This window comes from Mesoplodon mirus (assembly GCF_964341445.2).
Source record: "Mesoplodon mirus genome assembly, chromosome: 15".
Taxonomy (NCBI): Eukaryota; Metazoa; Chordata; class Mammalia; order Artiodactyla; family Ziphiidae; genus Mesoplodon; species Mesoplodon mirus.
The window spans coordinates 35,844,920-35,861,750 of record NC_138991.1 but is presented as its reverse complement, the minus strand read 5'-3'; the positions used below and the strand labels follow the sequence as shown (position 1 = coordinate 35,861,750).

At 50.7% G+C, this 16,831-nt stretch overlaps 2 protein-coding genes across 3 annotated transcripts in view; one reads left to right on the top strand and one right to left on the bottom strand.

Moving 5' to 3' along the window:
- Positions 1 to 2,636, bottom strand: part of STYXL1 (serine/threonine/tyrosine interacting like 1) — a 54,336-nt gene extending 51,700 nt beyond the window's left edge. Inside the window, exon 1 of one of the 2 annotated variants that reach the window (XM_082643420.1) lies at positions 2,441 to 2,636. The gene's annotated coding sequence lies outside the window, so the exon portion shown is untranslated. The other variant, XM_082643421.1, reaches the window with a different exon arrangement.
- Positions 2,637 to 2,699: 63 nt separating this feature from the next.
- On the top strand, positions 2,700 to 16,043 carry MDH2 (malate dehydrogenase 2). Its single transcript, XM_082643419.1, has 9 exons — positions 2,700 to 2,858; positions 6,354 to 6,522; positions 8,044 to 8,127; positions 8,619 to 8,728; positions 10,081 to 10,206; positions 12,857 to 12,934; positions 13,795 to 13,894; positions 14,236 to 14,387; positions 15,723 to 16,043. The coding sequence occupies exons 1-9, from the start codon at positions 2,793 to 2,795 to the stop codon at positions 15,852 to 15,854; spliced, it is 1,017 nt and encodes a 338-aa protein (XP_082499545.1). The 5' UTR covers positions 2,700 to 2,792; the 3' UTR covers positions 15,855 to 16,043.
- Positions 16,044 to 16,831: the final 788 nt, after the last annotated feature.

Genomic DNA, 16,831 nt, shown 5'->3' with positions numbered 1-16,831 from the left:
TTACACTTGCAAAGCAGGGCATGGTGCCCGGCACAGAGTCAATGCTTGACACAGTAGCTGCTAAGAGTGTTATGAACCATTTTGCGATTTAAAGGGAAGCAACTAGGAGCTGAATGTGAGGATGTTTTTCTAACAGTCAAGTGGCTGGGATGGCCCGAGTAGAGGACTTGGGAGGTAGTGATTCCCTGCCGTGGAGATGCTGACAGGGGCTGACTGACTTGACAGGGGGGTGGGGAGGAGTTCCAGCCCCAGATGTGGGAGTGAGCACACGAGAATGTGACTCTAGTTTCTCTCCCCTGCCCTCAGCTCTCCCCTCTATAGGGATGACTTCAGCCCTGGCCTCTCAGGGGTTTCAATCCCATATTTCCTCTTGGAGTAATTCCCCAAGTGTCCACTGATATTTCTATATGGACAACTCACCATCACTTCCAATGTAGCCCATCTAAAACAGAGCTCTTTACTTTTTCTCCAGCCAGCTCTCCTTCCACACACCCCGAATTCCGTTTTTGTACATACACACTTCTCTCAGGCTGGTTTCCCACATCACTTCCATTTGTTTCTTAAACCCAGATGGGCACAAACGCTTATCAATTCTTCCCTCTCCCTCATTTGGCCCCACTTCACCATTTCTAAAACCATCACTCAGATATTTATCATCTCATTAGATAGCCTCCTGAACAATCTCCCTGCCCTGCATTTTTCCCTTGGAATCTTTAACATGCCAAAGTCAGTCTAATCTTCCTCAAACACAGTTCTGGTGGCAGCACAAAAGGCTTTGATAAACACCTGCTTCCTGAGGAATAAAATACAAACTTCTCAGCTAACATTCGGTTAAGTCCTGCACAATCTGGGTTTTCCAGCCTCGTATCTAAAACCACTCAACTCTCCCAAAATTCAGAAACCCACTCTCAGCCTGGTCAGGTGCTGGACAATAAAGAGATGAAAGAACCTGACTGTAAGATGCTTTCAGTTCTAGTGGTAAGATAGAGGGGTAAATAATTAGAGAGAACACAGTCAGTGATAAGATAAAGAACACTGTTTGTACTCATGTCCCCTCTCCAACAGAAATTATCTGTTCACTGGCCCTTCCTCCAGGTTTTTCTTTGGGCTCTTTTCCCTTTCTTTCTCATCTGGACACTTCCCATTGTTAAACCCCCAACTCCTAGTGCCCCCCCCTTTGGGAGGTCCAAAGCCCAGGCAAGAATCTCTCCTTCCTGTGGAGGTGAATGGTCCCAATGAGAAACTCCTGCTCTTCCTTTACATCTCAGCTTAGATGTTTCATCCTCCAAAGTCCTCTCTCACATGGCCCCCACCTCCACCCCAAATCTGGGGTAGATGGACCTCCTTTGTGTTCCCACAGCCCCTCGTAATTCTCCTAGTGTTAGCCATATCATGCTGCTTGCAGTTTACCTGTCTCCCCACTAGACTCTGAGCTCCCGGAAGGCAGAAAATGTCTGGATCTCGTTCATAGTTGAACACCCAGCTCCAAGATTGGCCTGGCACATCTTAGCAGCTCAATAAACAAGTGGAAAGGAGGGAGGAAAGAGTAAGCCAGTCACCATGCACTCCCTCCTACGGATAGGTTCTTCAGCACCTGTGCTAACTGTTCTTTTCACCGCTGGTTCCCTGACCACTGTTCCCAGGGAGGCGGTCACTGGTCCCCCCACTGGGTTTGTACTCTCCTCTAAGGTTAACAACCTGCAACACATCTACCTGTCCCACTTGACCCTGAATTTTTTGTGGGCAAGGAATTCTCTGTATGCCCAGAAAACAGCAGTAGGACAAATGAAGCTTATAAGGATACTAATAAACTTAAATACGCTTCTTTTGAGTAGAAACCGTATCTTTACTTTCTTTCTGGTAGACTCTGAACAAATCCACTTAACTGAGCTCAGCCATGGCTTCTTGGTCCCTAAAGCAGAAACAGTGTGGCCGGGTTCACAGCACGGCTGGGCAGACCTGAGGGGCAGGGACTGGGTGACTTCGCAGGTTATCTGCTGTGTACCTGTTTCCTCATCTGTAACGCGGGACTGCTTTCCTGTAAACTCGTAGAACAGTGTAGAACTCGCGCCACGTCAGTGCTCAGGGTCGGCCATTCTTGGTAGGGGTGCCTCTAAAGCTTTGTAAACTCTACTAGAAGGTCCTGGGCACCAGGAAGGACGACACTGGCGGGTGGACAGGGTGTGTGCAATGGGGGGGGGGTGCACGGGAGTGAATGATTAGAGGAGCCTTCATCCTCCACCCCAACCGCAGGACTCTCAACCTCCCCTCTCCCCTTTCCTTTCCAGAGCTTTCCAAAGCTCGGAGCCCCTCCCGCCTCCAGAGACAGGATGGGTGGGTTGGGCTGAGCTCGGGGGGGCTCGGGCCGCACCCATTCTGTCGGGCCTGCGGCGCGACCTCAGCCGGCCTCCCTGTCAGAGCCTCTGTCTCGGGCCCCCACCTGCAAAATCGCTCCTCTAAGGCTCTTCCAGCCTAAAGCCTGTCTTCTTCCACCTCTCGGGTGCAGACTCTCCCTCCCACTCCGACCGCGTCTCCCCCACAGGCCGCACGGAGCCCGACCGCACTACCACCCACGCCAAAACTGCGCACGGGGAGCGTCCCTCCGCCGGCCTCCGCGACAGCCCGGATGTGGCCGAGATACCGCGAGATCTGCGAGGTGGGGCGCCGGAAGCCAAGCCACTCTCGCGAGGCCAGGCGGAACAGAGCCGGGAGGTCCGGTGCATCGTGGAGGTCGTTGGAGTCAGTGTCCTGCTGCCAGGTTCTTGGCAGTCCGCGCCCCGCCCGTCTCAGCCATGCTCTCCGCCCTCGCCCGGCCTGCCAGCGCCGCTCTCCGCCGCAGCTTCAGCACCTCGGCCCAGGTAGGTCCTGCAAGGGGCTCCTGCAGGTGGAGGCTCCCCGACCTAGGCCACGTGTGTTACTGGCTCGCGAGCAACCTTGACCCCCGGGCCACCCGGTGCTGGTCCTCGGCTGTGGCGTCCTGGGCCGGCCCTGATACCGGGCAGGAGGTGCGGGGGAGAAAGCCCAGGAGTCGGGGGTGGGGAAGTAGTCCAGCTCCAGGACCAGGGCGCTTCTCCGAGCCTCCCAGTTCGCCTCCCGGCCCCCCAGAGGGTCTGCTCTTGACCTGTGCTCCTTCAAGGTGGAGAAGCCAGAGCTCTAGGGCCGAAAGTAACTTATTTTCCATAGTATTTTGAGAGACTAACCTCGTTCTTGCGGCGTCCGTACAAGCACTGTGAATTTTTAACTCCATAGTGCAGACAGGCAGAGATACCGAGAGCAGAGCGTTGGTCCAAGGTTACACAGTGTTTTGGCCAGAGGATTAAAATTCAGCTCTCCTGACCGCTGTGAGTGACTTTTTTGGATCATCAAGCCTTTCCTCTAAGAACCTGAAGACTCTGCTTCCTCTTAAGGACCTTTTGAAGGCTCCTTCCTGCGGTGGGCGGACTGGGCCTGCCCCCCGGGTGTTGTTAACTGCGTGGCTTGGCCTGGGACTACTTAAGCCTAAGCTATTTTTAGCCGTCTTCTTCTAGGGCAGCGATTCTCAAACTCTAGTGTGTCAGAATCACCTGAAAGCTGGTAAAGATCAGAGGCCGAGGCTCATTGAAGGAAGGTAGGACCTGGGCCTCCGTGTTTTTTACCAAGTTCCCCAAGTGATTCTAATACAACCAAAGTTAGAATCCAGGAGATGCCCACATTGCCTCTTAAAGCACCACACCCCAAAAGGGAGGTGATTATTAAATGAGGTTCCACATTTCTTACTTAGCTTTTGTTCTTCAGATCAGTTTCCTGTGCATTCAGTTCATTCGAAAAATAAATATACGAATGAGTACATTTCAGTATCCGTGTTGCCCAGAACTGTGCTGGGTGCTGCAGGTGATACCAGGATGAGTGAGAAGTGGCACTTAAGCCAACAGTGAATAAACAAACATAGGACAGGTGGAGGTGATGAAGACTGATGCTGAGGAGTGGGGGAAGGGGGATTAACTGCAGGTGAGACAGTGGGATTTGCTGATAATGATTTCATGAGGTGTATGGAGAGAAAGAGGAACATGGAGAAAACCAAGGCTTTGGGTTTTGGAGTTGAGGTTTGCTGAGGTGGGAAATACTGCTAGAAGAGAGTGATTGTAGGGGGGTGGGTATCAGGAGCTCAGATTTGGATATGTTGAGTTTAAAATGCCTATTGGACATAAAGGTGGAGTTGTTGAAGTATATAAGTGTATGAGTCAGAAAGATGGGCTTGAGCCAGATGGTACATTGGCCTAGGGAGACTTCAACCTCAGTGTATTTATGTCTTTCCGTATGTACTAATGTATTAATATGTATGACACAAAAAACAGAAATTTTAAAACCATAACAGATTTAAAAAAGCAAACTTATAAGTGAAGGAAGTGTTACTATATATCCATTTTCAAAGCCCCGTTGCTAAACAGTGTGCTGTTGACAACCACTCCTCAACGTGGAAAAAGATATGGAGTTTGGAAACAGCTTGTTTACAAAGAGACCGTGAGCTAACCTGCAATACCAAAGATTCTCATCTCACTGTAAAGGTATCACCACTTACAAGCTATGTTTTTATAAATATTAACTAAGTTGATGAAACCTTATAATATACAAACAATAACATCACCTCATCACACTGAAAGCAATCCCCTCTTCCCTCTCTCTGTGTTGTGTTCATCTTCTGTGTCACATGGGACTGATTCACTTAAGGACCCTAGTTGAGAGCACCAGGTCAGTCTGTTTCTTGGTAGAGTTTAATTCTTCACCTGATTGATGAAAATAAAGACACAGCCTTGACATTGACATCCTGCACACCAAGGGAACTGTCTTATGCTCCCCACATTGGAGCCCTGGTCAGCCTTGGGAGCCAGGCTGAGTAATCTGGGCCTGAGGAACCTGAGAAGATTTTTACTCAAGGAAATGATTAAAACTTTGAATTTTTGGAAGGGTGGTTTAGAGGTGGAGCTGAGGACCTAAGTTAGATAATGGAATCGGGATGGAAATCAGGAGCAGATTGGGGAGATGTTTGAGATGCCAAGTCCTTTCGTGTCCTAACTGGGTGTCTCCAATAAGGGAAGAAGCAGAAGATAGCTCTAAAGTTTTGAATTTGGGTGAACACAGATGCCATTTGGGAACAGGGATGGAAGAGGTGGTAAGGACAAATTTATTTACACAGTTGGGTTTGTGGGACCAGTGGTATGCCTAACAGAACTGGGAATGTGGAGTTGGAATTTGGGAGTCCCTAGGATTCGGGACAGGATGTGGGAGTGATAACTGAAGGTCTGGAGGTGGGTGAGATTGCCAGACCTCAGGTTCTGGGTTGGTCCAGCTAGTTTTCTGTGAAGTCAAGGGTCCACCTTTAAAGCACCAACTTAAAAACAAACAAATGAAACCTGAATTCCAATCTTAGATGTAATATATGCTTTTTAGAGTTTCAGTTTCCTCGAGCAGATTACACTGTGTGGTTGTTTTCATTTCGGCTTGAGTTTTGGTTTGATTTTTGTTTTTGATAACGGAAGCCGTTATTACTAGCATCCATTGCTGTGGAACGCAGCGTGCAGTGATAATGCAAAGACCCAGAGTACACGGCTGCCCCAGAGGACCGCATGCCGTGCTTTGAGTTCTTGTGGCTGCTCTTCTCTTGGTTTGTCTTCTTCCCTGGCAGCTCCCTGCCTGCTTGCCAGGATAGGCTCCCCTTCTTATTTGTGAATTTAGGTTAGAAACAGCCTCACTCGCAGTGGTTAAGAATCTGCCTGCCAATGCAGGGGACACGGGTTTGAGCCCTGATTCAGTAAGGTCCCACATGCCGCGGAGCAACTAAGCCTGTGCACAACAGCTACTGAGCCTGCGTTCTAGAGCCCGTGAGCCACAACTGCTGAGCCCACGTGTCACAACTACCGAAGCCCGTGCGCCTAGAGCCCGTGCTCCGCAACAAGAGAAGCCACCGCAATGAGAAGCCTGCACACCGCAACTAGAGAAAGCCCGTGCGCAGCAACAAAGACCCAATTCAGCCCAAAATAAATAAATTTATAAAAAATAAAATTGCACATTGAAGGAAAGGCTTCTGTTACCAGTCCAGGTGGCGATTGAGTGAAGTTTGCTCCCCTTTCGGAGGGTACAGGAGTATGCCCCTGACTGTCACAGCATCTAGAGACATGAGTTCTCCCCTATTTTCCTGAGGCAAACCTCTGAACTTCAGAAGGAAAGGGGGCCTTTGGAATGGTAGGAATATGATTGCATCTTCATTTGGTACTGCTGCAATAAAAGAGACCCAGTGCAGTACTCTGCAGTTTACCATGTGGATCCTTTTCATGCTGATTCCATCTTCACAGTCCTCTCTCTGTGCCTCTTTCTAGAACAATGCTAAAGTAGCCGTGCTGGGGGCTTCTGGAGGAATCGGGCAGCCGCTTTCACTTCTCCTGAAGAACAGCCCCTTGGTGAGCCGCCTGACCCTCTACGATATTGCTCATACACCCGGAGTGGCCGCCGATCTGAGCCACATAGAGACCAGACCGACAGTAAAAGGTATTGAGCACGCCGACCCTGGAGAACTTTCATCTCTCCTCCCCCGTCGGCCAGGATTCAGGTTTAGAATGAGATTCTTAAGTGAAACTAGGTGTTCAGAGACTTGGGGTTTCCATGTTCATTTTAGAATTAAATTTTATAAATTATTGCACCTTTTTTGACTTGAGTCTACAAAAATTTAAATAGTGTCTTTGAGAATAACAGCGGTGGTCTCACCTTCCCATTTTTAATTTTTTATAATTTAACAAGTAATATGAGGATGGGGAAGAGGCAGCCTCCTGCAGGGGCATGGGGGCAGTGAGAAATGCTGCCAGGTGCTCCCCACCCTGGGCCGTCCCTCCACCCCAGGGTTTCCTTTGCCAGCTTCTTCAAAGCATGGCCACCTTAGGAAAATCCAAGGGAAATCTAGGTATGTCATCCAAGAAGTCACTCATAATTACATATAATTATATATATCCTGCTTATTTTACCTTCACATTATAGCAGCATTTTTCCATGTCACCAAATTCTTGGTAAAATCATTTTTAAAGGTGTACTATAATTTATCACTTATTTATTATTATACCCACACTGTTGTCCATTGGGCTGTTTCCTGTTTTGCTCTACTGTAAATAGCTAGGCTGTGTAAACATCTTTATCTTTACATCGTTTCTTAGAATCCTTAAAAAAAAGAATCCTAAAAGTAGAATGAGTAGGTATGACTATTTTAAAGCTTTTACTATAAAGTATCAGATTGCTGTGCAGAAAACTTGTACTGCTTTCTGTCTCTGCTGTCAGTGTGAGACTGTTTGATGGTGTTTGCAGGTATCTTCATTTGGTGTAGACAGCACAGGAGATTGACTGTCAGATCATTTGTTCGTGTGCCTTCCGTGGTCCCTCTGAATTAGTTTGCTCATTTTCTTTTGGGCTGTATATTTGAGTTTCCAAAAGCTCCCACAATAAGGGAGAAGTCAAATCAAAGCAGATTTTGGCCGATTTCCCTGAGATCTTTGAAGGTGGACCTTTTTTTCCTCAGATGATAGGAGTAAATAGAATGGATGCTAATATCTAGTCCCTGTTTATCAGCACAGGGGTTTTCTCTCCTGGCCTCCACTGCGCCTTCTGATCTGACTCCGAGACAGAGCTCTTGTTCGGATGACCATGACGTGGAATAAGCAGCTCTTGCTGGGAACCAAGAAGGACTTAGAAGTGCTGGCGAGTGGGTTGGATAAGGAAAAGCAGCCGACTTGGCTGATTCTGTGGGAAACTGGATGGTTACTCTGTTCCGAATCAGGGCTTGGCCAGTGAGGCTGGAGGAAAGTGGAGTGAAAGAGACTGTTCTGCCAGCCGGTGTCATCAGGCCCACAGTGGTAGTTCTCCAGAAGAGGAACCCCTTCATGGGCAGGCTTTCCAGCCTGTCCTGAGGCCTATGGCCGGCCTTGGACTCAGGTGGGCCCGTCCTACCTGGGCTCTGTCCCCACAGACGTGCTGGCCTCTCCAAGTCGGAAGTGGTGAAATTGCTCATGTGGGTGTTTTTTCCAGGCTACCTTGGACCTGAGCAGCTGCCAGACTGCCTGAAGGGCTGCGACGTGGTGGTGATTCCAGCGGGAGTCCCAAGGAAACCAGGTGTGTGTCGAACTCCTTGCCTAGCATCTCCCCACAAGTCAGCTGAGGATGTGGTTTTCCATGAAAAATGGATCTCGTCAGATCTCTGCTGCAGAAAAAATTCCAAAGGCTCCCCCATGCCTGTGGGGTACAGATGAAGCCCTCCACCTGTCACTGGGTCCCCTCGCCCAGGTCATTGTGTTCTGTGTGCACTTTTTTTTGCATGCAACGCCCTTTCCTCCACCTGCCTCCACCTTGGAAGCTGTACTGATCCTTGGTGATCCTCCTCGGGTATAAACCCCCTCATTCCCCTCCCCACGCTCCACCCTCACAGACCTCTATCTTGGTACTTGTCACACTGGGCCGTTTTCCCTACAAGATGGATTTACTTGAAACAGGGACCCTGTCTCACTCATGTTTGAATTTCCCATAACAACAAACACACACAACGTGGTACGTGTTTATAAATTCGTCCTGTGCTTTATGAACACCTTGAATTGGATCGTTCTCAGGCATGACCCGGGATGACCTGTTCAACACCAACGCCACGATTGTGGCCACCCTGACTGCTGCCTGTGCCCAGCACTGTCCTGAGGCCATGATCTGCATTATTGCAAATCCGGTGAGTGCCGGCTGATGCCGCATGAAAGTCCACAGTTAGCAAAAGTGTGCTTCTGTGCTTAGAGGGGGAATAATCAGGTTCATGTGCTGAAATGCATAAAGTGGATGAGCTAATAAAAAGCCCTTAAATTTATTTCCTAAGGATTCCTTCTGGCGTAGACCAAGTGAGTTTTAACCTGGTTTTCCCATCAACCGTGTGCCTTTGGGCAGATGGCTTCCCCTCTCGGTATCTTAGTTTATCCACCTGGAAAATAAACCCATTCCTGAGGCTGCTTCAGCCGTGATTGTGGTAGCCTGTTAACTCCTTTTCCTGTGTTCTACTTGGGGTTTGCAATTACTGCTTCCTGGCGCCCCCTCCGTCCTCACACTCACACGTGATCCCGTACGCAGCCCCCCAGGCCCTGCTTGCTGGTTTTTGCAGGAAGCTAGTTCTTCGGTTCAGAAACTCTGGGTGCTGTGTCCCTCCTGAGAAGTCGGCTGTGGCTCCCACGCCCGCCCTGGCAGGGCCTCAGGTTGCATTTGACAGCAGCCCTTCCGTTCCTCCCTGTTGGTTGATCTGGACTCTGGTCTCCCGAGTATAAGAAGGATCTGGGTGAAAGTGCAGTGACATTGATGTTGACTCAGGAACGTGCCTCTGATAAACATGCAGAGCTTGTGCCCGTGGCTTCTGAGAAGAGGATCCTGCCCTTTCCAACCAGCTCACCTTTCCTCGGGGGCAACTGGTCAGAAGTTCTTGGGGGGCTGATTAACCGGTGCCTAATATAAATCTCTCTATTTTTGTCTTGTTTTTATTCTTTCTGTGTACCAGGTAATGTGTTAAGCACTGGCCATGTATTAAGTCACTTAATCTTCACAACAGCCTCATGAGGTAGTTGTCTCCCGTTTTAAGAAACTGAGTTCTAAGGAGTTGAGATAACTTGGCCGGGGCTACGACACAGAGTGACAGAGCTGGGACTGAACTTGTAGCTTGTAGCTTCTTGCTAGGCTGTCTTTTTTTCTTTTTAAAAGGCCATTTGGGCTAAGTCCCAGCTGGAGCAGAAGGTGTCTTGTGGAGCCTTCATCACATTTTTAAGTTGATAGTTGAAGGGTCACGTGCATGTTTGAACTTTGGGCTCAGAGGCCACCAAGGGGAAGAGTGCCTTCCTCAGTGAATGGTTTCTTCTTTCTCGTGGCGGGGAAAAGAAGCAGTCTTTTAGAGTAGGGGGCCTTCCATCGTGAAGGTCGCTTATCAGGGCAATTTAATGTGACAGCTTAGGGCTTGTTAATGGTCTGACGAGAAGATTTTTCCTTCTGTCGCATGGCTCTGCTCTCAGAACGCAGGCGAATTGTGCCCCTCTCTCTTGGATTTACTAGGTTAACTCCACCATCCCAATCACAGCAGAAGTTTTCAAGAAACACGGAGTATACAACCCCAATAAAATATTTGGGGTGACAACCCTGGACATTGTCCGAGCCAACACTTTTGTTGCAGAACTGAAGGTAAGAGCTGCATCGGGCATCTTTCAAGTTACCTTTCTGAACCTCTCTGGCTGTTCTTGGCTCATTTACGGGCATGGAGGACACCGGGGCCCTTACAGGTCACATGTAACTGGAGGGTTTAAATGTCCTTATAGCTCGCCTCCTTGGTGGGAAGCAGCTTGCGCGTTCTCTTGGGGAACACAGACAGCAGGCCTCTGCAGGCTGAAACCGGCCAAGCTCGCTCTTCTCCCTACTGTATCAACAGTTCGGCTTTCCCTGGGTTTCTCACTGGCTAGACTGGGTTGTGCTCTTCGTGTGTTCATCGGCTCGGCTCTGAAAACTGGTCCTAACAGGTTTTACCCGCTCATCATTAGGCAAATGATAAAATCAGCCAACATGAAGAACTTGGGAAAGTCCCTGAAATCATGTCAGAATTCTTGTCCCTGGTCTGTGTTCTGACTCCCTTCCTGGGTTCCTGCAGTGACTTACCTCAGTTCTCCTGCTGGCTGCCTGCTTCTTCCTGAGCCGCCAGGCTTGTCCCGAGGGGGACTTGGCACCGGCGCCAGGTCTGGAGTCCTCGGTACCTTTCACAACTCACTGTCTAGTCTTTTGGGTTATGGACCCAGCAGAACCACTTCCTCTGGCCCAAATAAGTGTCCCTCCTGAGCTTCAGGCCATTTTTCGTGAACTTATGGAGGAGGGAGTCCTCCCAAGTCGGGAATAATTGTCGTGCACACAGCTTAGTGAGAAGGGCACACACAGGACCGTTGACCTTCCTCTTCCTCCCCTGCGCCCAGCACTTCTCTTCTGGGGTGTGGACGGTACGGTGCCCCGCTGTGATTCACGCTCTGGCATGTTCCTCAGGCTCTGCTCTCCGAGTGGGGTCGGATCCCTGAGATGTGGCCCCGGGGCCTGGGAGCTCTGTGAGTGAAGCGGAAAGAGACACTGTAATTCCAGAGACAACTGAATCACCATTTCAGCGCACGTGTGTTTAGACTGTGGTTGTCTTTGAGTCAGGAAAGGCTTTGCGGAGCGGGTCTCGGTGAAGCCGAGTCTGAATGCACCCAGGCCGGGAGGCGGGGGTTTCAGCTTCCCGAGGCACACACCCCCGGTTCCTGGAAGCAGCAGTGCTCGTTCTCGTAGGGCTCCCGTGGTGCTGCCAGCTCCAGGGGGAAGCACACATTTCCCCTGGGTCCCTAATCCTGCTGCAACAGTAGATACCTGTGGCTATTTGAATTAATCATAATTAAGTTAGAAACTGTGGTCCTCTGTTGCACCAGCCACACTTGAAATGCTCCAAAGCCCCACGTGGCTGCTGTGTTCCCACAGAGAGTTCTGTTAGACCATGGAGGCTTGGCCTCAAAGCTTTGCCATGTGAGGTGGGGAAGCATGTCTCCACCCTGGCTGGAGAATCTAGCGCTGGATGCGTCAGTTAAGGAGTGCGCCCTTTATCTCAGGCTGCCTGGCATTCTTAAAAGTTCCTGAATTGCACGGAGAATGAAAAGCTGCCCTTAACCTCGCAGCCTGTGGCTCCCCCATCGGCCGTCTCTACCCCCGCCTTCCACTGGACTTGCCCTTTGCACTTCCTGCTCTGCTGTGGTACATGCTCTGTGAACCCCCAGGTCTTTGTTCTTTCTGCTCCTTTTGCCTAGAATACGCTTCCCCTTGGTGGAGTCCTGCTCCTTCCCAGATGAAGTTAGGTCTGCCCCAGGAGGCCTTCTCTCTGGTGCCTTCCAGAGCCACCCTGTGGCTGGCTTCACCCATCGCATTGGAGCGTCTGTTTGTATCTGTCTCATTTTGGACAATGAGCTTCTCAAAAGCAGGGGCCCTTTCTGTTCGTGCCTGTGTCCCTGGTGACCGGCGTGGCGCCCTGGCCTGTAGACACTGCCGCGCATGTCCATTAGCTGTGCTGCTGGGTCTGCCCACCCTTGTGGCTGGGCTCCCTGACCTAGGCAAGGCTGGTTCCTAACTTACGGTGTCTCTCTTTAGCAGCTGCAGCATTTGGGGAAGGTGGCAGCATTTTGGGACTGCTCACCCCCTCCCGTTACTCCCACCAGCTTCTTTTTTTGACTGTGTTAAGAAATACCTGGTTCGCAGATTCTTGGGGGCATCGTGCCTCCGGTTTAACAAATGAATCAGCCGTCCCAGCAAGCCCCACTTAATGAACCTTGGCGTTGTGACCCCTTTCAACTTGGTTTCCTTCTTTCTGTTCCAATCACTGTTTGAGTTGACAGACTTCTCACCCCTGGGTGTTCTGGAATCTTGCTCTGATACGAGGTATTTGTTCTCTGTAACAAAGTACAGGCACATAAGTCTGAGCTAATGCATGGGGATGACATCAGGTGTGGGAAAGAGGATTGTCATCCTCTGATTCCAAGAAGCTGTCGGACTGATGGGGACCAATTGGGACCCTTCAAGAAGGCAGTTTTCAGCACATTGTGAAGGGAAAGCCTCGGAGTGACCTCACCAGACACCGAGTTACTCACTGCATGTGTTGAAACTGCAGGGGGCGCCTAGTGGGACATGTGAGCACGGCTGGAGTCAGGCGGCCTCTTACCTGGTTTCCGAGTTCTGTGGATTTTTCTGGTATTGATGCTTTAGGTGCATATGACATGTCTTACCCTCAAAGTGCTTGTTAAATTTAATCGAGCTTTGCACTTCTGGTGATCAGGGTTTGGACCCGGCTCGCGTCAACGTTCCTGTCATTGGCGGCCATGCTGGGAAGACCATCATCCCCCTGATCTCTCAGGTGTGTGTGTCACCCTGCCCAGAAGCCTCAAGACCACGAGCACAGTTCAGAGGTTCACTTTGGGGCCCTCGGATCAGGCTGATGTGGATCTCACCGTCTGTTGTTACTTTGAAGAGATTCCTGCTGTGGGGCTGTGGTCAGCGTCCGCAGCTGTGGGAGTGAGTGTGGTCAGAAGGTGTTCAAAACGGCCAGCTCCTACACAGTGAAAACTGCTGGTGGAGACATCACTGCCTTCCTGATTAGGTCAGAGCAGGCAAAACTGCTTTGTTTAAAAATGAGGAGAGACAAGGTAAACACCACTGAGAATAAGATAAATCACCTCATAACCTCAGGAGAAAATACTGAAGAAGTACCTTTTAAATCTAAGTTGATGGACATCCTACGAAGCGAGCATTCAGTACCCTTGACAGATGTCCTGAAAGCCAGGGGAGGACTGAGGCAGCAGTCAAAGGCGAGCTCCCTGGGTGCTGGTGGGTCCTGGGTAGGACCCTGAACAGAAGGGACGGTAGTGGAACAGTCGGTGACCGTTGAGTGAGGTCTGTGGTTTAGTTAATTTCCTGTTCTTTATAATTGCACTGTGGTTATGTAAAGTGTTATCAGGGTAAGCCGGGTGAGGAAAATCTTTCTGCTATTTTTACAACGTTTCTCTAAGTCTAAAATTAGTCCAAAATAGAGAAAGTTTTTTTAAAATGAGTAGAAAACTCACTACACCTCCCAACAAAGTCGGCTTTTTCTTTAAAAAAAAAAAAAAAGGTCTTGATTTCCCACGTGGCAGCGATGCCGGGGCCCACCGGGCGTGGGGCTGGGAGGTGACCGGAGCCTGGCCCTGCTCACATGATCCCTGTGACTTCCACTTGCAGTGCACCCCCAAGGTGGACATCCCCCAGGACCAGCTGACCACCCTCATCGGGCGGATCCAGGAGGCCGGCACGGAGGTGGTCAAGGCTAAGGCCGGAGCAGGTAGGCGCTCAGGCAGCCCCAGGCTTTTAGAGGCAGAGCCGAAGACTCATGAGGGCCCAGCAAGGAGCGGGTCCTTTTCTAAGTTTCACGTCCATCTGCTTGATAAGCAGGCCCCCCGTCAGAGGGCAGCGCAACTTGCTGGGGGGCGTGGAGTAGGGTTTGAGGTCAGCAGAGCTGATTCCATGCCATCTGCGGGTCTGTCACTTCAAGGGATGCTGACCTAAATTCCTGATGAGACTGGAAAGCTGGAGGTTATGCAGATGGGGTTTTAGCTGGCGGGGATGCTCACCTGGATCTTACGTCGCAGTGCTAGCTTGGCTGACCTGCCTTTGTCCTCCTAGGCTCTGCCACCCTATCCATGGCGTATGCTGGAGCCCGGTTTGTCTTCTCCCTCGTGGATGCGATGAACGGGAAGGAAGGAGTTGTCGAATGTTCCTTCATTAAGTCGCAAGAAACGGACTGTCCGTACTTCTCCACACCATTGCTGCTCGGGGTATGTATCTTGGAGGCCAGGTCTTGGCCGGAAGGAGGAGCATTTTCTGTAGCTGAGACTCAGCAGCCGTACTCCGTGCATTTGCTCCATGGTTCAGATTTCCTTGTGCAGTAACTGCATCTCACCGCCTGGCCCGTGCTTGGATTTTTGAGGGTAGAAGCATCACAGAATCAGGAGTGGGCAGAAACCTCAGTCTGGGGGGCTGACGGGAATCTCACGGCTCCAGCAGCCAGTCAGCAGCGGCTGCCTGGGTGTGTTTCCCAATTAGACCCTCGTTGTGTCCCGAGGCGGCCCACGTACAGCCCTCACAGAAGAGGCTTCCCCGCACCAGGCTGTGCTTGTTCGTCCTCATTCTGACCTCGGGGCCTGCCGAGGCGTGCGCACTTGTTAGACCTTCCAATTCAGGCGTTCCCTGGGTCCTGCTCCTCGTCTCACTGGTTTTCCTTCTTGAAATGCACTGGGACAGGGCCCTTCTAGTCACCTTGCTGGCTTCAGCCAGGCTGGTTTGGGGCAGCTCTCTGGTCTGCTTGACTCCTACCGAGTCTTCAGTGAGCAGGTTTCCACGTCTTAGCTGTGGGCACCCGCTGGAATCAGGCAAATGTGTGCTCGCCTTCCTCTCATGCCCAGAAAGAAGCCCTTCCCACAGACACCCTGGTGTCCAATATCCCTGAGACCACCACTGGTCTCCAGAACTACCTGTGGTTAGCTCCAGAGCCAGCTGAGCGCAGGTGTGTGCAGCTTGGTGGGGCCTGTAGGAGAGGCCCCCAGGGCTGATGGTCCTGGTCAGGGAGGCTCCGAGGAGGCAGCCTGGACGCCAGCCTGCTGTTTTCCTAACGTCCGACGTGTATCTCCTTAATTACGTTGGATTCAGGTGGCTATTAAAGTGTTTCTTCAGTCCTTTACCAACTTGGGAAAAAAACTAGATCCCAAAAGTACACTCTGTGTCAGGGAGAATAACTCGGGCGCTTCTAATTATTGAGTTCTTTGTGTGCCAAGCAACCCACATGTGTCCTCACAGCCTCCTGTGGGGTCAACAAGGAAACACACTTGGCTTGTGTGTGACAGGTGCACACACAGCGAGTGCCAGAGCCCAGCTCCCAGCCCAGGGCTGAATGACAGAAGCTGAGTTCCTGGCACGGCTCACACCCGCCCGGCCTCGCCCTGCCCCGTCCTGCCCCGTCCCCGGGGTGTGCGACTCCCTCAGCAGGCTGCCCAGAAGCCACCGGTTAGACAGGCGAGGCAGGGCTGATGGAAGTTACAAGCGGGATTTTCTGTAACAAACCCATTCATGGAAACTTTCTTGTAAAATCTTACCACCTCCCCTCTCTCCTTCAGAAAAAGGGCATCGAGAAGAATCTAGGCATTGGCAAAATCTCCCCTTTCGAAGAGAAGATGATCGCCGAGGCCATTCCTGAGCTGAAAGCCTCCATCAAGAAAGGAGAGGAGTTTGTAAAGAACATGAAGTGAGAAGGCGGGTAACGAGCAGGCCGTCTCCGTAACTTATTAAGGCGTCGTGTCGCTGTAAAGCCACTTCAGACACCGTGGTCTTCTCAGTTTGCTTTGATGATGGGTATTGTATTAGCGAACTGCCCCTTCCAAATCTCGGGTCAGTCTGTCGGTGCATCAATAAAAGCAGGCCTTGATTTTCTTTTTCAAGGTCTCCAATTAAATACTGTGCTTTCAGAACCCCATTGGAGCTGACTGCAGAGTGTGTGTCTGGCGTCTCTTCCGTCACGAATCAGAACTAGGTGTTATTTAAAGAGTAGACTGAAACATCATGGTCTCATCAGTAGCTTCAAGTCTGTAATCTTCATCAGTAAGTGCTCCCCCAACCCTGCTCTTTGCACCATCGTGTCCCTCAGGTGTGTGAGCTGAAGGAAGGGCCAGCTTGGGTCTGATTCCTCGGTGTCCTCTTGCCTGTGAGGGTGGCAGCTCAGTGGCCGACGCTGGGCCGCTGTCTTCTGTCGCAGGTTCTTTCTGCGTGGTTTTTCTGGGCAAGCAGACAGCACCACTGGCTGGACTTCGTCCTCTTCTGATCGAGCCCTGATACTCAGGGGCAATGACTAGCCAAAGCCAGTGAGGAGGGCTGGGCAGGGGCAGGAACAACCAGACCAAAACACCAGCTGCAGCCACAGGGCTGATGACACAGGGGAGGTGGCTTCCTGTCTTTATCAGTGGCCAGAAGGGACTTTGTTGCATTAGCTGGGCTTAGGATACATGTGGGGAATTAAAGGGAGACCTGATCCCCTTCGGGTACAGTTTGCTCCCCAGAAGCCGTGGCCTCTGAAGTGGAAACTGAGCTCAATACCTGAGAACTTTCTGACAACAGAAAGGTGAAAGGGCAGGTGGTGATCGAGCTACTCCCAGTAGACAGAGACACATTTATCTGCAGGTTTTTTTTTTAAACTAAAACTGAAGTGTATTTTATCAAGTATGACATCATT

Coding starts and splice junctions, on each gene's coding strand:
- MDH2 (XM_082643419.1), top strand. CDS start 2,793: ATGCTCTCCGCCCTCGCCCGGCCTGCCAGCGCCGCTCTCCGCCGCAGC. Junction 8,128..8,618: donor GGGAGTCCCAAGGAAACCAG/GTGTGTGTCGAA, acceptor GATCGTTCTCAG/GCATGACCCGGGATGACCTG. Junction 10,207..12,856: donor CTTTTGTTGCAGAACTGAAG/GTAAGAGCTGCA, acceptor TCTGGTGATCAG/GGTTTGGACCCGGCTCGCGT.